Raw genomic sequence first — 25,773 nt, forward strand, 5'->3', positions numbered from 1 at the left:
AAAAACAATAATGACGGGAAACCCTAGCTTGTGAAAGCCCAGTTTCTGCAAAATGATGAAGAGGATATTTGAACAGAAGGAGCCAGTTCAGATAAGAGAATTGTGCATTTCAAGCGCTAACTGTGCATGACCCAAATTTTCTGCATATTTAATACCACTCATGAATAGAGGTCAGAAGTATTATTTCAACCCATTGCAAAGCTCCTGGTAAGAAACAGATGTAAATAAAGAATTTCACAGGCTTCTCCTAACTTACTGTTACTCACCAGATATCTCCTCGAGGCACTGTTTGGCAGTCTTACTGAATGACAAATCCATTTTAGTAGGACTGGTGCAGGAGTCAGCAGGTGGTAAAGAGGTACTGTCATTTTCTGAGAGAGTTCTGAAATCAAGCAAGAAAATTGATTATTATTATCTGTCATTCATATGTTAACGGAAACAAATGTTACTTGCAGCTCCATCTAGAATCCTATCACTATATGGTGAAAATACCATGAATGTCACATCTTACTGTATTTGACTCCAGCTACAGGAATTTGCAAGCAACTAGGAACTCTCTCTGTCTCTCTCTTCAGGAACAACTCAGAGTTAATGCTGGGAAATTTGGAGTTGTTTTGTTTCCTTGCTTTTTCTCTGCAAGAGGTGTCAGCCAGATATAGGCAGAATCCATTTAAATTGGTTAAGTCAAATCTCTGCACATATATAAGGGAAACGAGAACTTGTAATTGCTGAAATATTAAGCGAGAAAGGCCATGTGGGAAGAAGCTTGTGCAAAGCTGGAATGGAAATCTGGCTCAGATATTTAAATCTATGTGCAGCTTCTTTTGATAATGCCCCTTATATAACTCTGGAGAAATGGGATAACACAAGTTTTTCCTTTAAGTTGCTCATAAATAGCCCATATTTTCTTTGATGGTACATTTCTGTGGATATCATTGATAAATTATAATGGGTACCCTTTGTTGAATACAATTATTTGCTGTTGCACAATGATAAATAGCAAGAAATACACAAACACATGAATTATAATAAAAAATAGATCACACAATTATTGTCTCTTCTTAAGGAACAGCTGTAGCATCTAGTTTACACAGGAAACGTTGAACTACAATGCCATTAAATAGCAATAAGTACCACATTTGTATACAGTAAAAGAATACATCTAGATACAACAGATATACTAGCTACTGCAGATATAACTAGCCACTTTATAAAATGGAAAAAAGTATTCACATGGAGCTTAAGTTCTTCCAGCTTTCCTGACACAAATAGCCCACTCACTCTTTTCATTTCTTAAAAGACTAGTGAAATATTTATATCCTAATTTTAAAATGTTACATTTATAGCTCAATTCTCAAAATTCACCATAAAGTGTTTCCAATGGCCAACTAAACTGTAAACACAAACATTTAACTGTGTGATGAATGTGTATTTTATAAGTGTAACTGATAAAAACAGTAACTTACCTCTCAAAATAATTTTATGTCAACTTATTTTATGAAATAACTTTCCAGTTAATATTTTCTTCAAAGTTACTAACTGAATGGATTTGTTCAGTGATTCATGACAGTAACTGAGGGAGCAGATATATGCACTTACAACAGCACAAGTGCTGTTGTGGTGGAATCCATTGATTAGAATCATTTAATTTTGACTCTACTTACACAGAAATAGAAATGTAGACGATGTCTGATCTGATGCACTATCTTTCTTATCAATTTCTGTACTTTTGGGATGCTGGAAACAGACAACTGCTCTCTAAAAACCTATTTTTGGTTCTCATCTACTATTTCTCTCTGTCACACACTACTGGAAACACAAACTCAGCACATGTTGCAAGGTTAACTGTGTCCTACTGACCTTGAATGTAATGTTACATTTGATGCTTGAGGACAGAGTCTTAAGTAACAAAAAGCCCACTCTATCCCTCCCCAATGAACACACGCTGAAATTCCACAGTCCCACCTGCTTTCCCATATTGCTTCTAATCATCAGAATCAACGAGGCGTATGCCTACTTTCACTGAAAGCCACTTTGAGAGGCCATGAATGCTCATGGGCACTCTTGTCTGGGCTTAGTGCTGAGACTTAGTGCTGGATCAGTCCAGGACAAACTATTAGCCCCAAAACATATCCAAGAAAAAGACATTTTATAATAATTGTAAAGGTAATTGAAGTGGTCTGCACTCCTTTTGTTAAAGCCAAGTCACAGAGCTGCCGGGGCTGGAGCCAGAGCAAGGCTGGAGTTTGAAAAGAAGATCATTGGAAAAGAGAAGGTTGCTTTTGGTCTTGTAGGAAGAGTACCCAGCTAGGTGGGTGCAGTTCAAATATTCCTAGCATTCTCCACAAAATGTGTATGGAGTTTACATCAGTCCATCTCTGGTTGGAAACAAAAAGAGATCCTTTTTGCCTGTTCTCCTTCTGACCCTATGGCATTAATTCCTGATTGTACAACTGTTCAACCATCAGTCTGCATCAACCCAGAAGGGCGATGTGTGACCAAGAGCCTTATATGTAAGCTGTCTTCCAAGAAAGCATAGAAAGGATCCATTCCTGTTTATTTGGACATTTACCATCAGAAAAGGATTAAGTGGTCTGGACCCCCCATTGGTCACCAGTACCCAACATTTGCACTGATTCTTCATCTGTTGAGTGGGGCTAGGTAACACAGAACTTCAGTGATCTAGATTGCCCTCTGGCAGAGAGTATTGCCCATAAAGTCAATACAGACGAATATGTAACTCATTATTGAGTGTATGGGAATACAGCTACTCATGTGAAAAGGACTGGATCTCCCTCCAAGAGTACAAACAACTAATGAGTGACTTACAGCAATTAGGTAAACTTCAGCATGATGAGTCAATTTGTTTACTTAAAAGAACAACGAATACAAGTTTTCACTTGTATTCATTGTTTGCTTGCCCAGGTTGCATCAAAACTTTTAGAGATACACCAAATGCCACTTAAAGCACTTTTCTGTTCTTCAGTGTTTTGGCTTTTTTTCCATTTTCAAAAACCTGATGTAGCTATAAGCAGGAAGGTAAGTTGAAAAACACTGTGAGAAGAGATACTTCCAAAGTTTCCCATTCCACATTTTAGAATCTGATCGGTGGGATTAATTGCAGCACAAAATCCAGTTTCTGGGACATGAGATAGCATTAGAATGTAAGCCTTAAAGTAAAAATACTGAATAGCAAAGATCATATAACGCTAATAATTTAAAAATATTTGATTTAATTTGCAGAAAGAAAATCATGGAAACACAACCCAAATGTAAATAGGATGCGGTTTTCTTAAATTTATAGGCAGCCTGAAATAACAGATCTAAGAAGCGTGAAATGTCCCTTTTATCTCACTTGAAACTAATGAAAGTTTAAATCTAATGTAAAGTAAATGTGATTTGCTATCAAAATAAATAACAAAGAAACCACTGTACTGACTTCATTCAGCATTTTTATGTTTAATTTTGTAAAAACGTCAATGATTCTAATTACCTGAGACAACAGAAACCCTGCAGAGGACTATGGATTTTGCAGCAGTCTAAGTTCTGCTTACTTGAGAAAACTGGTTATTTATTGTGGAAGCAGTGGGCTAAAAGGCACCTGCTCAGCCCTTGGGCAGCCGTGACGGAGGTCGCCCAAGGAGGAACCTGGGGACAGGGCTGTCCTCAATAGTTCTGCTCCCACCAGGTCTCCACTGGGTTGCCAGCTGCCAGCACTTCCAGAGCAGCCCTGCCTTTTGGTGCATGGTGGGCAAGGCCCTTCTTTTTTCTGGAGTCGAGCTTAGCCCAGATGGGCTGAGAATGGTCTAGGGCTGAAAGATTTCCAAGCAAAATCACGTAGGAGCCTCAGTTCTTGGGCAACAGGGAGGTTCAGGTATAGACTGGGTGCCTAAAACTTCAAGTTGCTTTGCTCTCAGCCTGTCACAGGTTGTGATACATTGGAGCAAGCATGTAGATGCCTGTTTGCTTAGCTCAACTATTCTATTTTTTTTTTTTTTAAAAAGGAAGATAAAATTGTGAGATTTGTCTTCCCCTATACTTTTGGCTTGTACTTTTTCTGTGGGACATATTAATCCTATGAATGACTTAAGTGATCTCTGCAGAACTGCAGCACAGATTAAGCTCAAGGGACGCAAACACAAATTGAAAGATCTCCTTAACCCCTTACACTTTGGTCTTAATAAATGGCCCCTCTATCCTTTACCCATTCACAGCCCACTGCCTTAAAAAAAAATTAATTCTTGCATCTCTCTTGATATCAAGGGAAGTGAAAAGAATTTCAGTTTACTCAAAGCAACCCCATTGATACTTCTTCCAGTGCTGTGTATCTGCAGCACAGGTTAATTTAGGCAACCGTCATGAAAACAGGACAATCTGTTTTCTATTTTAATCATGGCAATCAGAGAATATATTTGTCCCCAACCCACCCCCATGAGTTACATGCTACCTATTTGTAAGAGCATCAAACTCGCTTAATGGGACAAATCCTGCTCTCAATCACACCTGCACAAGCTCATTCAGTTTGATTAAAATGAGCCTGTACAGGAGTAATTAAGAACAGAATTTGGAATACTACTTAATAAGCTGTCTTTAACGCAGTCAGTCATTTCCTGCCTCTAACGAAATAGCCAACCTTTGATAAACACAGATAACATCAAAGATTTGTTTGGTTTTTACTCGACATTCCAAAAGATATCAGATGAATATGCTGGTTTTTTTTCCAACATCTCTCTGAGGTGCAGCTGTCTTGAATGTGTATCACTGTCAGTGCAACAGACTGGCAGGACCACATCTGGAATATGAGCAGCTTGATCAGCCATATTCAAGACATGTGAGTTAAATTTGGAACAGCTGCAGGGGAGGGCTACTGGGATGCTCACGGGGAAGAAGAAACCCTTCTGAAAGGAAAGAAAAGAAGCGATTTGGTTTAGCCTTGCAAAAGAGAAGGAAAGGGATGGGATTATTCCCTCGCATACTTAAAAAAAGTGATCAAAAGGGGGAAAACAACTTTTTAAGTTAAAGGACAATATTAACAAAGTAATAAATGGATGCAATGTCATCATGTGGGTTGTAAACCCTTTCTAACAATGAGATGAGTGAGTGTCTGGAGGAACCTTCCCATTGAAGTAGTGGGAATTAACTAGTTTAAAATAAAACTTAGCTGGTTTATGAAAGGGTTAATATGGTTGCCAGTGACAGAACACTGAACAGAATATCCTTTTTAGTCCTTTATCCTACATTTTGCTGATTATTTAGTCCAAGGAATAAGGCCACTCTTGTCTGTATGGCATTTCAAAAGACTAACTTCAGATCATAAACAGCAAGCAACTGAATTATCAAGCTTCTGTTTTAACTCAGCTTTGATCAAGTATGTGTTTATAATGATTTCTTCGCTTATTATCCTTCTTCCCATCTCTTAAGCCAACACCTCTACACTGGGAACTTTTCTTGCACAATTTCTTGAGAATCAAGCATGAGAAAATGGGAGGATTTTTCTAAACACTGTGGTTTTGTTACAAGTACAACTGGTGAGTGGCAATGTTTAGCTCTACCTACGACTGCAAAATTTTGGTGGTGGCTGTTGTTTTATTTTCACAACAGTAATGTAAATAACAGAAATCAATAAAGCACTGCAGTATAATTTTGAATCATCACATTTTTTAAAAAAGAGTTGCAGTATGTTTAGCAGCATAATCTGTTATTAATAAACACAATTAACTGATAAATGTCTTTTACTGAAAACTTAATTTTAGTAAGTTAAGTTCTGTCTCACCACAATCAGTGACGAGAAGTAGCTTCTAGTAATTAAAACTGGACGTAAATATGCCTTCAACAAACCCTGCAGATGCTGTGTTTGCAGGATCCTTGAGGAACAGTTTAATTTTTTCCCTAAGCCAGTATAAAAACATCCTGAACAGGCAGCTGGAATTGAATTTCACTGTGCCTCCAGAGGTGCAACCAGATTATATCCTCCTTCCCATCTGTCACTGCTCTGCACTTCCCATGCACCCCTGAAGCTATGGTCTAGTAATAGAATTGTTTCGATGACCATATAAGAAAAGAGATAGGAAGAAGGTTTTCGTACCTGGTAACCTATTTACTTATTACACTGATATTTCCTTTCTCTGCCTCTATCTAGTGAACACTTTAGTCCTCACAGAATCATAAAGTAATTTAGATCAGAAAGGTGTTGTAGATGCCATCTGGTCCAATGACCTGCTCAAAGCAGGTCTGATTACATTAAGTTGCTCAGGGCCTCATTTGGTTGGGTCTTGACCGCGTCTGAGGCCAGAGCTTCCACAACCTCTCTGGGCAGCCTGCTCCTGTGTTTCACCACCCCCAAGGTAAAAATATTTTTTTCTAACTGTTAATCAGCATCTCCCCTGCTGTAACTTGCATCTGTACATCTTATCCTTTCACCCTGCATTTCAGGGAAGAGTCTGGCCCCATCATCTCTGCACCAACCTATTAGGTAGCTGAAGTCACCAGTTTCTTATTCTTCAGAGACGAAAGGAGTGCCAAACTGGTTTTTGTAGTCCAGCATTGACACCGAAAGAGTACCTCTGCAAGGTCTCAATTCAGACAGTGCTGAAACTTCTTCCAGATGTCGCTATCATTAAACTACAAAATTAGCTGAAGAACTGAAATTTAAGCGATGCACAACATAGAAGTGCAGCTCAGGATATTGAGTGGTCAGCTAATTCTCTGCAGCACTTTCTTTTTCTCTTTCAGCATTTCAGGCAATAAGCAATTCCTGAGCACCATAGCCCCTGGGATTTGGGCACTTCACTTTCTATATTCCAGCCATGGAAAAGAGACCCAGTAAGCTCCTATAGCAGTTACTGGAGGAGTCAATAAAATAAAACTAAACTGCGGTACATGTGTCCAGTTACAACCCAACATTCTTATATTGAAATATTCCTTTAGTGCTTGAGCAAATCCACAGCAAATGTTAATTGCCAACATACCACATACTTCACGTAGGGTTGTGATGATTTACATCAACTAAGGATTTGCTCCACGGGGTGAGATGACATTTGTGTTACTCCTGGGACTGTTAGTTGTGTTTCCCATTTTATGGAAATAACACAAACTTACACAATTTGACTCACAAATAATAAAGCAATGATTGCATACAACAGGCTCTTCTCTGTGCGAGAAAACGTTTGGAATTACGGGTTACATTACACTTTCGAGCAATGGGAAGGAAAGCCAAGAACTCCAAATACTGAGCAATTAACTTGTTATTCTCTTACTAAAATTTTAGGAGAAAGATTCAGACTTCTTTTTTTTTGTTTTCGTTAATGCTTTTTTCCCCCCTGTTTTCCCTGTATCATAGTAAGCACTAAACTTCTGTGTTACTTTCTCCATCTGAAACTTAAGCACCACTAGGAAGATAACTAAATTCTATGGCCAATTTCAATACAAGTCTAAGGGACTCTGGCAGATGGCACAATTTCCATCTTCCTCCAATTCTGTCTATGTAGAAGAATGTGTAATTTAAAGTAGTGGCTGGTATACTTTAAACAATTATACAGTCTCTTACAACTTCCTTTTAGTTGTTTTGCCTGCTGTATCTCTCTTATCAAGCTTTCTGGCAACTGAATTACATCTACTGCGCCTTCCTTATACCAGTTGGACCCTGCAGTCAGCTTCAGAGGGGACACATAAGGGGCTGTAAATAACACATTCAGAACCGCATTTGAAAGTAAATAAGCACTTGCTGAGGAGGATGGAAGAATTTAAATTATACCCATTTAGATTATCTCAAATGCAACTCTGACTGTTGCTGCTAATCTTTGAAGAGAAGTAATAATCCCATATGAATTTCCATGCCATAGTGTTTAAGAGACATAAAAATACAATGTGATATCAGATAGGACAAAGCACCAAGAATGCAAAGCTGAATAGTGCAATATATCATTTCAGAACCTCCTAGTGAAACAGTATTTTCTGTTTACTGTTTATTAATAAAAATACACAACTCCTTGAAAACATGAGTGTTGATAACTGTTACAGCATTGCATTCCCTGTTTAAGCAAAATACATGCCAGCCTTAAAGAAACTCTTTGGAATACTTTGTTTTACTCACAAATCTGCAGTAATATCCTCTTGGGTAATAATCAAACATTTCAAAATACATGATATCTGCAGGTATCAGCAACAAACCAGAAAAAGCACTAGCTTATCCTTGTGCTAACAGCCTACACTGATCACAGAAGTATATTGCACTATTCTGGATAAAATGCGCTGTATTTTTACTAAATAATATTGAAGGTTTTTACAAGGACTGCCCTACAAACTCACAGATCCTAGATATTCCTTCTAGTTGTAAAAAAACCTGTTAGTCTGAATGGTAACTACTGTTTATTAACTCATTGATCTATAAAACTGTTCTAGCAGCTAATAAGCACACCTGAAAATTCTGGGTATAAATTGTGGTGACTGCTCAGAAAACAGTTATGTTTAAGAGCAAGAAAATGTAAATACAGTACCCTAGCTTCATGTACACTTCCACTTGCCATATAGCCACAAAAATAAATATGCTGACTTTGGAAATTTGGATATTTTATCCATGGTTATATTTATATTCTTCTATGAAATCGCTGTGTACTATTACAAAGCCCTTGAGAGTTATAAGGAATGTAGTTACTGTGTATTTTTGGGTCAGATTCTGCTCTCAGTTACAGAGATACCCATTGAAGTAACCTCATCAAAGCCCGTCTATTACTCTGGGTTTATGATATTCTGAGATCAGACCTTGGCTCTGAGAATTTTATTTTCATGTGAGATTTAACTTCAAATAAAGTCTCCTTTGCTGTTTATTTGAAGCAAACAGACGATTAGTAATACCAAATATTACAGGAAGATGCATGCTTCTATCGCCTGTTAAAATTCGAAATATATTTTGCTTCATGATGAAGCTTAAAAGAACTGTATCTTCATCATGCAATGAAATGGCATCAGTATGTGGTAAAGCTGCCATTAAATAGCACACGTATCTGAAGGCAAAGCATAGATTCTTTTTCTCTCTCCTTAGATATGCACCCTAACACATATGTAGGCCATCCTATGTACCACGCTGCAAATCATCTGTATCACTGAGGTTATTCCAGACAGCTATAAAGAAACATGCATATTAAGCACATCCAGTGATACGTTTAATTGAAACTCAAGAGGCTACCCACTGCATATTAGAATAAATATAACCTATATTATGCCTTTTTCCCCTCCCATATGATTTTCTGAACTGCTTTTGTTCAGAATTGATTTAAACCATTTATCACTCATCCAGATTGGTTTTGAAGCTATGTTTAGTTTTGTGTAATGACATATATACTCCCTCAGAGCCTACTTCAGCACCTCTTTAATCTTTAGCCAAGATTATCTAGAGTACTACTCACTAACAAAAACTGCCAGTATATTTTGCTTAATAATGTATTTGTCATTTTATCACATGTTAAATTTACCCACAACTGTAGCTAAAGCCCTCCAACAGCTGACATCTGAAATCATTACTCAAACCAGCCTGCCAGTCTTTCTACACTTACTTTGTCTTCTGAGCTGCACAACAATGAAATCTCCCAGCTTCTCTTCAGTTGCTCTATCATATAGCAAAATAAAGTCAGGCAAAGGTTGATACATTTAACTGTTCATTAATCTCTTCCAGAGCCTTGGCCATCAGAAGAGTTTGTATCACCTGTAAAAATTAACTGCCTCCATGGAGCTAATCCGTACCTAGTTTGTGTATAAAACTAAAGAGGAAAAGGACCTGCAAACAGCAACTTTTTCTCTCTGCCCAAAATGTTGAAATATTTTTGAATACTTGCAAAAGTTTGTGTACTGTTTTTCCTCTAATATCCTACTAGTACTGTTACATACTCTGAAAACATCAGCAGTTTGTTTTAGGATTTTTTAAGAGAACAGTGTATTTTAAGCAAATATTATTGAATATCAGCAAATAAATGTTGAGGTTCTTAAATTGCAAACAAGAATATTTGCACTAGAAACCTAACTCAGCCGTGACCTTTCAAAAGCAGCACAGGGAATGTATCATGTGATTTCTATTTCTAATCAAAACATCCTGAATTTTAAATGGCAAATATTTGCAGTGGATTACTTTCGTACAAGGTAGAGCCTCAGAGTTCTTGGAAGAAACGCTTCATACAGTAACGCTAATTAAAAAATAATATTAGGAAAACACGTGTGTGATGCTGTGACAGAAACCGGGAGATAAGACGGACACCGGTGTGATCCACCATTACTCTATCCGTTTTAGCTCTCTTTCCTAAATGGCAACACAAACCCAATTTCCCTCTGCGCCCTTACCTATAAATGAAGGGAGCTACTGTGGCGGTGTTGGGGTGACTGTATTGCTGTTGCTGAGGAAGCTGGACGACGCCGTTCCCCGTCCCTTGGCCGCCGCTTGCGGCCATCGAGGCCGGCAGCGCCGCGGAGGACCCCGGGGGGAGAGCTGCGCTCGGTTCTTTCCCTTCGGAAGAAGCAAGACCAGAGGAAGGAGAAGCCTTCTCGCTAAGTTGAGATTTTGGTGTTGGTTGGGACTGGTTTCCTTTTGTAGTCCTCAGTTTTTCAACCTCCTTACTTGCCGCGCATGCGGCTGAAGCGCTCTGCTTTGCTGTTGGCACCTTCGATCCGGGTTTGGGGATCCCGCTAGAAGACGGTATTAAACTTTCCTTCTTGGCTGCTGTCGTCTTGCTTCCTTTTGGGATTAAGCTTGCGATTTTTGAGCTCTTCTTTGTAGATGTTTCAGCGACCTGGTCCTTCTCTTCCTTGACTGTTTTCTCAGTGCAAACTTTGTTTTTGTCCCTGTTCTTTTCCTCTTTGTCCTTTGGCTGTAGCAAAGACTTTTTATTGCTGAGATTTTTGCTTCCAGCTTTCGGAGGGGTTAACTTCGGTGATACTTTAGGACTGCTACTCGTGGAGCCGCCGCTGTTCACCCCGCCGCTTAAGACATCCATTTCACCGCACTCTGAAAAGGTATCATCCTCTCTCCCGCTGTCGCTGGGTCCTGAGCTCAGCGACAAAGGAGGTCTCAGAGCAGTCCTAGCATTAACCAGCTTGAATTTTTCCAGCATAGATTTTTGTCCAGATGAAGGGGGCTTCACGCCTTCAGAAGGGGGTGGCTTGAGCCTGTCTGAAGATGGAGTCGGGGAGGTTGCGGGACTGGGCTGCTTCACGGACAGCATGGTAGAGGTCGCGCTGTGTTTGACATTCATGGATTTGCTGCGCCAAGGCTTGCTGGCACTTGGAGAGGGTATGGCAGAGACCTGCTGCTGCCCGGTGCTGGTGGGATGCTGCACATTTCCATTCATGCCTGCAGATGGGGGAGGGCCTTTTGGTGAATCTGCTTAAAAAACAGAAAGAACCAGAATGGTGCAGTTATTCTCCCATCTCCTGCTTGAAGGTGATACCATGCTCCTCTGGCATTTAAAGCACAGTTACGTGTGCTTCATAATAAACATAATTTACATGTGCATGAAACATGAAGGATGACAGTCAAAAATGCCTTTTTTTCCCCCCACCATCACGGTGTTGTTCAATACTTCTATGAGCTTGAGAGAGCCTTGGAAACGCCTTCCTTGTAACCATTTCATTATGCAAATTAAACCTTCCAGTTTAAAGATTTTATCGTTAATAAGTCACAAAGAAATTCTTCCAATGACTTGTTAATAATAAAACACTGAGTCATGGAAGAAAAAAGAATGCTACAATATTAGAAGAAAAACTAAACCAAAGATGGGTTTGATGTTTAGTGAAAGCAAAATATGTGCTAGAAAGTTAGGCTTTGGGCAGGAGCAAGAGGACCGAGTAATACTGAAATTAAATGGATACAATCAATATTCATAAAAGCAAAAAATGGCAGGTCACTATACTTTTTTTGGTTTTAAGTACAGTTAACCACCTTTAGTAGCTAACTTTTCCCAGTGCACTTTCATAGATGAGAAAAAATTTATCAACAATTTCACCAATGTCAGCACTTGAAAGTTACAGTGATATATCATACACATGGGAACAGCAATCACAGTTGTTTTGGGCCCGAAGCTCAGGTAGGCACAGAAGACTTGTTTATGTGGCTCTGGTATCTTCACTACATTTACATTGTCCAGGAACTTCAGCAAATCTCCAGAATGAACGAGAACAAACCTCCTTCTGCAATAATCAAACTATGCTAATTGACAAACATAATTTTCAAAAAAGTCATTTAGCCTTATTAAGCAAAGCCGACCAATGCGTGAAAGGGTTAAGTTCTTCTGTATGAAGCTCTGATTTCCAAGACACATCTGAGTATCTAAACACTATTACTCTGGACCACCACCGGAGAAATGAACTGGTAATGGCGATCAAATACGTGGTACACAGCTATTTCAGCAGATGACGTATTTTCTCTTAGTGTATCTATCTTGTCTTGCCACTCAGTCTCGGCACTGCCAGGGAATTAGGTAGAAGCCTGCTATAGTATATCAAATTCAGTACTACAAGGAAGCCCATGAAACACGCAATGCAAATATAGTTCATGCAATGGCTAAAAGAGCGCTTGATATGTTGCATACACACATGAAGCCAAAGTCATGCCTTGGGGCCCACCTGTCTGAATAATATAGTAGATGAGGACACTGAAGACATTTGTCCCTTCAGCCCAGAGTTTGAAGTTGTGTGTGATTTTCATTTTTGCGGTCTCAGCCCTACGGCCCTAGTATGGATCAGACTACCCACCTGGAAGCCTGAAGGCCACTAATACACATAGGAAAGGGAGGATTTGAAGCATCCTGAAAGGGGAGCTGTTTTTTTTAACAAAATGAACGCAAACATAGCAAAATTTACTTCTCTAAATAGCATTAAGAAGTTCTAGTTTAAAAATAATAATAAAAAAATCTGAACAAAAGTAACATGACAGAAATGTAACAGCTTTTACTTGCTTAACATTATTAATAGCTTTTACTTGCTTAACACTATTCACAACTGGACCCCAGCAGGCCAGTCACCTCCACCTTCAAGAGATGCTGTATAATTCCATCTGCGTACGTTTTTTCGTGTGCTCCTCAGGCTGATATGCAAACTCCACAACGCTAAAGGAGCTCAGTCCACCTTCACAGAAGGTTTCAAGCAGCTCTGCTGCATCCAGCCACTAGGCAAGAAAACGTTAACTGGTAAGGGTTGCCTCAGAGCATTTTTTGGGACAGGTAAGGTTAGGGCTTATTCCGCGGGCTCCAGGTAGCACCATGCACATGGAGCAGCTTTGGTGCGCAGCTGCAGAGCGGATTCCTCCCTTGCGACCAAGGCAGGAATTGTGGCTGGGCCCCTGCTATTTTCTGGTGAGTCTCAGATCCTGGAAGAGAGCCTGGGGCCAGCAACAGCTGTTGGAAATCACTGCAGCCCTCAGGCTTCCTTAACGTATACCAGGGATCAGCCCCATGGCTGATAGCCCAGGACTGGGTGTGCACAAGGACCTTCTTGCACACATCTTGCCTTGCACTAAGCTTGCCTTAATTACACAGGAGGATTGGGGTCTTTAGCTATCTCAATAGTTTTGCCGAACGATTCACCATAAGAATGTGCAAAGCTAATGCAGAATATATGCAACAATCTGTGAACAGCGGGATGCCACCACGCTCTGTTGTATTAATTCTGTTACATTTGTATGGCTTCAGGCTATTAGTTTTACTACAAGAAAGAAAAAAAAAAAAGAAAAAAAGGCATTCTGATTAGAAAGAAGAATGTATGCCTTGCCATATTTCCTGCTATATAATATTAAACACATTGGGGGGGGGGGATTATAAAAAGAAGAGTATTTACTGTTTCATCAACAGCTTGTTCTGCTACATATATAGCAAAAAACACAGGTTCCTGGAAACACTGGTACTTATTTGATCCCTATGTAGCAAACCATAAACAGCATCAAAAAATTACAAAGAACCTTAACTTGCCTTTAATCTTCAATTTAAAGTGTATCCTTAATGTTTCCACAAGGCATGTGGACTGCACGCTCTCAAGGAATACTGAGAGCCTGTCTGTGTGTTTAAAGATGTGGAATAAAAAGATTTATTTCCCTCCAGCCCAAATGCATTGCTTGAAGCTGCACGACTTTCATTGCTTTCTGCGCGTTCAATTGGACTTAGCTTTAGCTGTTGATTACGTGAAATTTGTCCCCACCTTGTGGTGATTTTGATAGAGAGTGATCCCAACTTATGTCAAGGATTTCATATTTCTATAAACTAAATTTTACAAGAAGACAGTCTTCTGTTTAGGGCCTAATCCCCTTATTGCTGAAATGCATAATCAGCGTGCAGTGAAAACAATTTTGTGTTCTAGTTGAGAGCTCAGTGCTTTAGAGCTCAGCCCAACCTGCATTGGGAAAGCAGAGTAGCAACACCCCCAGGGGTTCAGTGCAAAAAGAGAAATTTCCACCAGAACCCAGCAAGACCATGACAACCAAATGGGCATTTTCAAGTCCACTTTTCATAGGCTGTTGCCCAAATAAAGGACACATGAGAGGTTAAACTTGGGCCCAATACATAATCCAAGTCCTCCGTCTTCTCCTCTGTGACCTGTGTTCTCTGCTGGTGGAGAAGACGGGACGTCTGTGACAACAGCTCCCCTGCTGCACCGCAGTTAGGAACTGGTAATCTAAATATTCTGTGGTAGGCAGGTGCCCAGATTAGAGTATCCAATTTTAGTCACTCACAATAAAAAAGGTTACTAGAGACCGGAAGAGCTGCAATGGATCGCTATAAGGATGTTTGGACGAATAGGAGGTCTATCTGGTGAGATTAAAAGAATTCAGCTTGTTCAGCTGTCCCTTTCCAGCTGTCCATGAGAAAGTAGCTACCCCTTATCAGCACAGGAGGAGAACACCGCCAGGGACAACTGGCAAAATACCAGCACCAGAAGAAGCATAAATAAATTAGTTGTAAATATAGATTCTGGCCACAGATGAACAACGATTTGCACCATCAGACAATGGAGTTCCAGGACAAAGTTTCTCAGAGTTCGTATGGGCAAAATAACCAAATAATGTTGAAACTGAGTTTGGACAATACACAAACACCATTTTATATTATTAAATTATATTGAAAAGCAGGCTATTAAGCTCCATGGCAGAGAGACCCTTATTAGTGTTCAGTTACAGTGTTTCTAAGCTCCAAAGTGTAAATATTTGTTTTAAAATTTGACTTGAATTAGAACATTATTTCTTTGCTGGACTCAAAACACTCTGGGTATCCACCTTAGTAACACTGTGAATAATTACTTTGTTCAAATAGTTTGATTTTCATAGTTTTATTTTTGTCTTTGTCTTATTAACTCAGAAGCAGATAGATGTGACGTGACCTGGAAAACAGATGTGTTCTTTGAAACCCATCCATAAGCTGCAAAGTCCAGGAAAAAAAAAAAAAAATCAGCTCACTAAGGCTCCACAGATGAGTTTCAGCTAATGGGGTGTTTATTGCTTTGGTGCATTCTGTGTTCCTGACTTAACCACAGCTCCACACAGTTACCTGTGTCACAGCAATGGGCTGAGTCTGCAAAAAAGAGCAAACCTGCATTTGTCAGGGGACCTAGGTTTCTTACTGTGGGAACTACTCCCTGAGCAACATTCAAAGGAGATAACATTAATGACATACTAAATAATGAAATAGCAAATAAAAGGCCCATATCACATCTTATTTTGGATCACCTTCAGGTCTCCTTTAACTCTGTGACTACATATCCATTCCCCACTGTGACTGAGTTGGAAACTGTGTTATGCAGGAATGGATTTCAAGTATTACGTATAACTGGATTAAAAAACCCCTGTATATATTTTCTGAGATCTTCTTATAGGACATGCAGGAAGGTGTACAGCAGAGATAAATGTACCAAAAGTGGTCTGCCCTTGAAGAGGTCTGGAGGTCCCAACCTCTAATGACTACCTAGTGCAAGTCATCTCTTTTTCCACTTCAGTTTATGCAGCACTAATGCAGAATTACAAGCTATTTAGTATATGACCTATGTCTCAGAAATTAGTGTATGGACTGTATATCCATTTAATGGAAGCTGTTAAAGTTATCTTGCACCAAGCATCTGCATCAGAAGCAAAATTTGACATATAAGTTTTATTATGTGTGTCACACTGTAAGGAAAAATCAGTTTTTCAGCATATAGTGACACTTTTTTTTTAAAAAGGTGTTTTTTATTATTGTTGTTACTATTGTGGGGGTTGAAGCTTGTTTCTAAACAAATTCTTCAAAAAAAACCTGAGGTCACAGAACATCCTCAAATACTTTAAAAAAAAAATCAAAAGGCTACTTGGAAATTTCATTATAATATTAAAAAATTAGCTCCTACCATAATTCAATTTAAAATATAGCATTGTTCAGTTGTTTTTAGGCAAAGAAGTAGCATGGTGAATTCAAATACAGGCTCTCATGTGCTCTTTTAGAGTATTATAAAAAATATCACTTTGCTATCCTTGCACTCACAGCAGTCATTTTCTCTAACTTCTGCTTTATACTCTAAAACAAACTTGTATTTGGTTTATATTCTCCAGTAAAACCAATGTTCTTCCATCCAGTCTGCTGTTTTGAAAGAAAGAAAAAAGAGCAGACAAACATCTCAAATATAGTACTCTGTAGTTATGCAACATTACATTTTCTATATCCTGTAAAAAAAATTGAATGATTATACATAAAAAAGCCACCCCTTATCCTCTTGCAAGTGATGACTTCACTAAAAATCTCATCAAGGTTCTCATTCTCTGCTGTAAAGAAATAGGAAAGAAATCCATCATGCAAAAAGCCACATAAATGTGCAATGCAATGCAAGCCTTAGCAGTCAAAAGAGTTTCCAAGTAATGAGCTAACAATATTAACGTCTACAAGCATGTCTCACCTTGAATCATTTCTCTCTCACATATTTCAGTAGCAAACTTATGTCAACATTATGAAGCAATACTAAAACCTAAGCTGCTGTACATACCTTCACTCAAGCAGCAACATCTCCTACTTCAACTTCACTATCGTATTGGTGAACTATACAGTGTCTGCTCAGTTTTCAATCCGATCTCTTTCTAGTTTTAGACTGGATATCTTGCCATAAACAACCCTTGACAGAAGAAATCCCCCTATAGAACTATCTAAAACATTCAACCCTGTTAGCAAAAATAAAGAAATAACTATTGAAAGGATGGTTTTATATCTTCAGATACAGCTGGGGGCAAAGTGTGTTCATCAGAATTTAGTAAAAAAAATCTGGATAGCTGCCTGTTGCTTGGATGAAGAACATTCACTGCATACTTGTTCCTCCCACAGACCCCAAGGATGCAAACGGGTACTATGTATATTGTATCATTTTAAACTGTATTCTAACCCAGAGATATGAATAAAATGCTGTTCATTACACAAAGGGAGAAAGAACAGGGGGGAAGGGGCTGGATTAGTTACACAACTCAGAAAGCTGAACTTTTACCTTATTCTTTCTGAGATAAAGCCTGAAGAGGCACATTTTCCAGGAAAGCAGTGTCAGGGTGGGAGAAATGGAAGGACCCAGGTTCCATAATGGAAGTCCATATTTAAAGGAGGCAATAAAACATGAACACTGAATTCAAATCCCTGCAACATTTAATTACAATTGATTTAATTTCCAATCCTCTATGCAGACTTATATATACATTAGGTAAGGTTCTGAAAGAACAGATGCATATAATATCCTGATTCAAGTATAATATTTTGATTCTTGCCCATTAGAGGTTAAGATGCAAAGTCCCCTGAAAATTATGGCAGCCTTCCTTTGGGTATGAGTAGACTTGAATACCAACAAAGATTACAGGCATCCAATATAGATTCATTTTCATTTCAGAAACATCACCCAGTGATATTTCCATCAAAGAGGGATAAAATATAGTTATAACACCTTGAAAGTTTTCAGTTCTGAACTTTAATCCCAGCTCAACCACAAGTCCTAAATCAGAGCCCTATCTCCATAGGTCTTCCTTACCAAGCCTAAATATGACATTCACTTCTTTGACCCTTGTGGATGGGTTCTTTCGGTGGTTTTGTTTTTTTTTTTTTTTTTGTTTTGTTTTGTTTTGTTTTGTTTTTTCTCTTATATGTTATGTAGAGTAAGCTTAGTAACTTTTAATCACTTACCTTTTTCATTTCCATTTGCATATTGTGGAGGCTTGTTTTTGTCGATGCTGTTAAAGCTCTGGCTTCTCCGATTTAAATTAGAAGCTCCCTGGACTTTGGTACTGCTGCCTGCAGCTGGCACCCTTGAGGGTCCTGGAAGCCTGTAATGGTATAATCAGAAATCAGTTCATTTTACGTAATGCAACATATAGAGGAGGCAGTATGCAAATATCAGACCAGAATTTAAAACCAACAACTGAAAACAATGATTTCAGGTAAGCGACAATGAACAGGAATATTCAAATTAGTTAGACTCCACAAATGAAAATAAAAGCTTATCCTTACGCACACAACAGGGAAAAAAATGCTTTCTAGAGTCACAAGACATGTAAGAAGATGCTTTGCATTTGCCATTAACATTGCTAAAACAGATTCACTCTAACAAACCATTGAAGTGCAATATCAACTTTTGTTTAAATCTGTCACTTTTTAAGAGGAAATGTTACAGAAATTGATTAAAAGCATGACAATACATAGCTGAGAAATATTTTGTATCTCTTACTCTAGTAAATGTTTCACAGCTCTGTTTAGCATAAAAGCATAAAGGCTTTTTATTTATCTTTGGTTATTTTTAAGAAGGCTATTGGCTGAAGCACTTCCACCTTATTATTTTAAATTAAAAATATTAAAAATATGTATTTTAGCTAGATGCTACAGATGCATGTGTACTGTTTAGATAGACTTACATAATGTAGACTATACAGTTCATTTGTTAGTATTTGCTGCCACCATCTGAACCTTACTGTGTGGCTATGCTAAGGAAAAAAATGCAGACTCTGTTGTCCTGGGGTGTGTAAGCCTGCATCTTTTTTTTCTGTCTGAATCTGTTCTCTGATGAAAGATTCTTTAATACATGCTTACTTCAAACTTTCTGCAGCATCTTTGCAGCACCCCCACTCCTTTCCAGTTTTGTTATCTCTTAGACAAAATGAAATGCTCAAATCAGCAAGAGGCTTTTGCCACAGGACAAGAATATCTCTCTTTTGCTTCTCACTTATTGGAATGATATGTTGATTTTAATAGTGGCAATACAAATAATACCAGAGTTATCAAATTCTGTTAGTTTCATTATATTACGAAAAAGCAGCGTCAGAAGGGAGAAAAAAAATCACGTTACAAAGAATTACAAAACGTTAGATTTCTTCCAGACTTTTTTTTGGTTTATATACTGGTATAACAGAAATGTTCAAATCATTTTATTTTCATTAGCAAACATATGTAAACAGCTCCATGTTCTCTTCCTTTACCAATTTAAGCCTCAGAGAGCTAATCCATTAGTTATTTTTATGGCTCATTCTGGCCGCCAGCCTGCCCTGCTAGTCTCTGTGCTGAGCCCAGAGCAGACTGTCTCTGCTCTGCAGCTGTATGCATGCTAACCTTTACAGTGACCCATGAATACGAGTGATCTTCTGTTCCCTGAAGAATGCACTAAAACAAACTTAAAAATCCATTTGCTCCTTCTCATTACCCTAATTTGACAGGCAGTAAGAGCCCTGAGATCGTTTGTCAAAGGTAATGAAAAAAGCAATGAGAAGGCATGTGCAACACTGGAAACTCATCTGTTCTGTTAAAATATAAAATAGTTCTGCATATATTCTGCATGCCAGAATTCGAGAACTTGCCACAGTAAGCACATTACACATGAGGTCATTTGCTCTACACACTTTCCAGTTTACCTCATTTGCTGTCTTTTTTAATTGCATTCAGGTTTTAAATTGCTCTTGCAGAATCATGTTAAGCAGCTAAGGAAATGCAAAGAGAGAATAACAAATAAGGGACAAGTCACATACCTCTGAACAGGCTTCGGAAACACTGCCACAGATTTAAAGTATTAGACAATAAGACTGTTAACCCCAACATGTTGAATGCGGACAAGACAGGAGCATCAGCAGTAAGGAAAACTGAAGACCTATAAATGCAGGTGCAAAGCAACTGGACCGTGGTATAGCTCATTCCAAGCTATCACCAGCAATTCAAATTGTGTTAGTGCGCTATACTGCAAAATGCAATCTTTATTGTAGATTATGCAATTTAGAGTTCATTGTTCTCGTCAATGAACTGTACAGCAAAGGTATAATTAATGAACACATTAATTATCCCCCACAAGAAAAAGCTAGAAAGAAGAGTAAGCTTTAGACCTCAGTTTCTTTCTTCTGCAGTCTGGCTTGTAGATTTTAGTGCTCGTGGAAATGATAAACTAAAAGTACTGATGAAATCTGAAACAGGTCAGCTCCTACACACAGCTCTGTCAAATTCACTGCCAAAACAAAGCATCTCGGTCACGGGGACTGTGTGCAGGCTAGTCTTGACGGAGCAGAAGTCTTGGAAGTGGTTCTTTTTTTCTGCTCTATTTTGCTTCTGCGTGAACTTGGCTCTGTGAACTCAACCTTTCAGGTGGGTTTGAAATACATGCAAAACATCTAGTGGGAATTGGGATAGACTCCCAAACTTCTTTTCGCTCATGACTAAAGCAAGGATTTGAGCCAGAGAGTAGAGAGCACTAAAATCACCAACTAATCCTTCACATCCAATGTTTTACATGCACGATACAAAGATGCAGGATACATAACAACCAGAAATATTGCTAATATACAGTACAGATCAGCTCCTTCCAGTCCATACAAGGCTTTCCCGTGGCAAAGCTCATTGTTGCGAAGCTTGCACGCATAACATAAATACACATTGTTAATGTCCAAATGTTTTATGTCCAAAGGATAAAATATCAATGGGCATATACTTGCTTGAGTATCACTAACAAGCAATAAATTAGAGATATTTAACTGACCTAGAAGTCTTTTTTTGACTGGTTGCAATTCCACTGTGATTAGACTGAGTTGCATATCTGGCTGTGAGACTGTATGAGAAGAAACAGAGAAATTGAATTAAAGAATTTCTTTGAACATGTATAGAAAGAACACACTTACCAGCAAACTATGAGTTAATGAATGCAAATTGAACATGGATAGAAAACACAAATTAACTGGCAAAAATATGAAATAATGCAAACATGCAGATTTTTATGAGAGATGCAATGCACAGATTATGAAATAATGGATATTGTTATAGCTTGTCTCATTTGCTAGAAATTATCTTAGGAATAGACAATGCAGGCAAATTTCCACAGTGACCAAATTACTGAAGTCTAGCTCAATTCACACAGAGTGCACATCAAAACTTTGTGCTTTCTTTTTTTTTTTTTTTTTTTTTTTGTTTCATCCACAGAAACTACTAAGCACAAATATACAGCCACTAGTTTCTCCAGCAACCTGACTGGGTTCACAGTCTGGCAGTTAGGAACAAATTTGCTGTACTAGATCCAAAGTGGGCTCAGAAAAATTCCCACTAAAGAAAGGTGACCCTCCTAATGACAGAGCTATATGGAAGAAGCATCCCATCATAATTTTTGTTACTGTTACAGCAGCACAGGTCAAGTATGTGATGCATTACCCAGGCAATGAATCAGAGGCTTCATTAGGAAAGCCCTGACGTGCTTAGACTCACTGTTAAATTCTATAGGAAAATGCACCTTTGTCTATTAAGGCATCCAAGTAGTGTTTCCGCAACAGAAGATATGCTCTGCTACAGGGCTAAAAACAGTATGTTCCCTTTGACACCCAACAATGTGTCATTACTAAACAGCAAATTTATGCCTCTATTCTTTTAGACATTTGCATAGGGGATACGTCAAATGTACGGCCAAGGTAAGGCCTCCTGCCAGGTAATTTCAGTTACTCTAAACCGGTGCATCCTTTGGGATCCACACAGCCTAAGGATATAGACAGGTGTCTAAGCCAGGTGCAATCACAACAGCAAATTCCTTGCATTGTTAAGGAAGTGACAGAGAACTGAGTAAGCAGAAACTCTGATAGTCACAAGATTGCTTTTGTCTCTTACAGTTCTGCCTCTTCCAGCCGTCCTTGTGAGTAGCAGCAAAAACCACAGTGCTCTAGTCCTGGCTTTATAGACCGGCAGCACTTACAAGAAACACCTGGTGGTATTGAATCTACCAGAAAAGTGTTGAGCAATTGCTGCTAGTCCACCGAAGCAGACAGCCTGAGTATAGAGCAGATGGGAGAAGCCCTCAAGGGAGAAAGGGCTTCCCATACTGGCACTGCAGTCCTGAAGAGGGGCAAGGGGAAGGCACAAACCAAGGGACAGTGTGAGACTTGAATGGGATGCGTGATTATTGTTACTTTACCAAATTAAACCCAAATAAGGGGTTCAGTATTGCCTCTGTGCCTGCCAATTACAAATAGCACATGTGCACACGATGAATATATAAGAAAGAATACTTCTGAAGAGAGCAAAGAGGAATCATTCGATATATAAAAGCAGCATTCAATTCTCTGACATATATCTCCACGGTAATGCTGACAAAGTGCTCTTTTATATGACCATAAATTCTGTGGGAATTGGCATAAATTATAATAGTATCATAATAATTACAGTTTATATATATTTTATCTAGGTAGTCATTAGTATATTACATTATATTTCACTTACAGCTATCTTTCTTAATAATGTCTGGACATATGACACAAATGTGACATAGGATGTTTTACTGAAGTTGCTACATTTGTGCCTGGCGTAATAGCCCATCTTTTGATAAGATCTTCCACTTGTGCTTTTGTCAACATATTTAAAATGAAGGAATCTAGACATGGTTAGCTGGTTATCTGCATTGACTAAACTAAGAAGCTTGTGAGAAAAATGGTATGTCAAATAAAACCTTAGCGCATTTATGTTGTAAAGGGTAAAATGATACACAATACAATCAACATGGACAGTGAGCTGGAAAAACAGTGAATAGGATGCAACTTAACCACTGGATGAAAAGGCTGAAGACTCTGCCTTGCCGTAGCATGTTGTAGCTTTTCTACCTCAAACAACACAATTCCAAAGTAGCTGGAAAGCTCAAATAACTCCATCCACTAGCAAATTCATGAAATGTCAGCCTGCAGATTGCTTTCAAACTTTCCAGACAGGCTTGAAAGGCATTGATGGATGTGTCAACATTAGTAAACCATCATTCCCACTACGACTGGGTAAATTTATTTTCCAAAATAATGTGACAAATCAAAGGGAAAAAGAGAACCTTAACAGCTCATAAACCAGCTGCATCAAGTTCCTAATGACTTTGTGTGTTCCTTCTCAATTAGCACTGGATATGCTGGACCCATTAAAGCTTTGCACGGATGCCTGTTTCCCAACTGCCGGCCCCATTATTGCAGATGTGAACTGCAACACATATAAAGTCTGGCCACTCTTCTAAATGCATAAACAAATAGGTACCTGCTGCCCTCCATCCTACCAGATAATTGTCGGTGGGTAACATCTGGCAATCAGGACAATAAACCTGTTTTGCTTAAAACAATCTTTTTTTTTATGCTTACAGACCCATACAAAAGTTTAATAAATATATACCTGAATTAAAGCAGCAGATGCGTGTTAACAAACCAGACAGTACCAGTTTAACACTACAGTATTTGGGACAAGGAAGGGTTTATTTGTTGGAGGGTTGGAAAGAGATTTTGATAGCTGTTGGTTATCAGCTGTCTGCTCCCAAGACCCTTTCCACTGCTATAATACTCCCACCAGCAGTCTTCCCTGGCGTGGTCGCAGCTTTGACTCCTCGGAGGAGCCACAGCAGTCACCTAAAAAGCCCAGCGGCAGTGCACGGGCAGGAAAGGGACATGGAAACTACAGAGGAGACCAACCCTGACCACAGAGCCAGCAGGAAGACCCCATCTTTTGTAAACCAGGGAGAAACACCAGCCGACGCAGCAGATACGAAACAGCGACAGCGGATAATTTCTGTTGCTGGTCCTCAAGTGCTGTGAGAAAATGGAATGAACGTGCCGAGACTGCCCTGAAAGGCAGTTAAGCACAGAGGTAGCATTGAGAAGGAAGCTACAGAGATGTTGGAGGTTGGCCTGGCCCTGAGGATGCTGACGGGGAACTGCAGCCGCGCAGGTTGGGGGAAGCAGGACTCTGCGCCACGGCACGTGGCCGCGCAGCACGGGAGGTCGTCTTGGGGAGATATGCACCGTGTTCCACCGAGACGGGGAGCTGGTGGAGGGCATGCAGCTGCAGGCAGGAGAAAAGGGCTCAGAAACGGTCCGAAAAGGTGTAGGGAGTCTAGGGAGTCAATATAAGCTACAACGCTGAAGGTTCTTAAATGCCCTCCCGTTGAAAGTGAAGTGACATATTCAACTGAAATGGGCAAATCAGAACAAAGACGATGGAGCGAAGGCAAGCGACTGCTCGACGCTGAACTAAACTGCCAGAAAGTCTGTCTTGCTGCTCTACAAATAGCACGGTATATCAGGAAAGAAGCAGCACCTTGAAAGTGTGTATACCACATAAAGCTGAAGGATGGAGCTCCTATAAACCTGGATACAGAGCATGAATCAAGCTGAAAATATTTCAGCCTCCTTCTTCAAAAAGTAACCCATGCAGCGTCAGCCTGAATATCATCTACTTTTTATTAACAGTCTTTCAAAAGATCAAAAGGATCATGTTACATCACACTGTCATTTTCCTATAATGTTAAGAGTCACGTGGTGGTTCTAAAATGCCAGCTATGTGATCTCCTAAAATTAGACAAAAGGCAAAGAGGTTTGTAGTATGTAATCAAAATCTTTCTACCTAACTGACATACTTGAATTTTAACATGTTGTTGATCTTATAAAGTGTATTTATATCACTAGGGTGACTGCATTTCAGAACTGCTCAAGACTTTTCTATTAGAATGATTCCCTGATAAAAAACTAGTTTAAAAAGAATGCATTTTCAATGTAAAAATTTCCCCAGCAGGTCTTGATTGTGCTGTACACTTTTTTTTTTTAAAAAAAAAAAACCCAACAAGCTCCTTGGCTGTATAATTCTCATCAGCCTGCCTGGCAAAAAGCACAAGAGATAATGTTCTAAGGTTCACCTGACTCTAAATTCCCAGTGTGCCTGGAGAGATGCCACAGAAAACAAAAGTTTCCAGGCTTCTCACCATACCAAGTGGTCTGGGCAGGTAAAAGATCCCTGATTCCTCAAAATGGACAGCCAAGGAACACTAAGGAGGAAACCAAAAAACCTGACTTTTCCCACGAACAGTATTTTTCAGACATTTCTTTTGCCTTTTTAGCCCAGTCTTGGTAATTTAATATATGCTTACATCTACATATATGTATCTATCTACATATATTTTTAAAATGTTAATTATTTATATATAAAAGTTATATATGTATGTGTATTTTATAGATATATCTATATTTTATATTTTATAGATGTATATTTATATATATATCTCTCTAACACAGAAATACACTTTTTTTTTTTCATTTACAAGAGGAAATGTCTATGGCTCAGGGAGTTCTAGCTCATACCATGTCATCTGTTCTGTATTAGGTGGACATTTCTCCTTTCCGCTCTTTGAACTTCTGGCATCTTATACAAGAAGTCTGTCTCCAACTGATTCAGGCTTGGAGGTACAAGTAAAATTGTGTTTTCAGTGTTTTCCTGTTGTTCACAGCTCATAAACCAAAATGCAGATAACTCAGTTTTGTATCCACATTTATGTTCTTGCAGAACACGGTGA

General features: G+C 38.9%; 1 protein-coding gene across 12 annotated transcripts in view; it reads right to left on the minus strand.

Annotated features, from left to right (window-relative positions):
- Positions 1-25,773, minus strand: part of NAV3 (neuron navigator 3) — a 557,756-nt gene that overhangs the window by 125,764 nt on the left and 406,219 nt on the right. For 10 of the 12 annotated variants that reach the window (XM_069773360.1, XM_069773359.1, XM_069773362.1 and 7 more), the window contains 4 exons: positions 20,968-21,036; positions 18,144-18,283; positions 10,330-11,368; positions 267-382 (listed from right to left, as the gene is read on the minus strand). In XM_069773360.1, coding sequence (XP_069629461.1) covers positions 267-382; positions 10,330-11,368; positions 18,144-18,283; positions 20,968-21,036 — 1,364 coding nt within the window. The remainder of the gene's footprint in view (positions 1-266; positions 383-10,329; positions 11,369-18,143; positions 18,284-20,967; positions 21,037-25,773) is intronic. The other 2 variants (XM_069773356.1, XM_069773361.1) reach the window with 2 other exon arrangements.

This window comes from Haliaeetus albicilla, chromosome 28, assembly GCF_947461875.1.
Source record: "Haliaeetus albicilla chromosome 28, bHalAlb1.1, whole genome shotgun sequence".
Taxonomy (NCBI): domain Eukaryota; kingdom Metazoa; phylum Chordata; class Aves; order Accipitriformes; family Accipitridae; genus Haliaeetus; species Haliaeetus albicilla.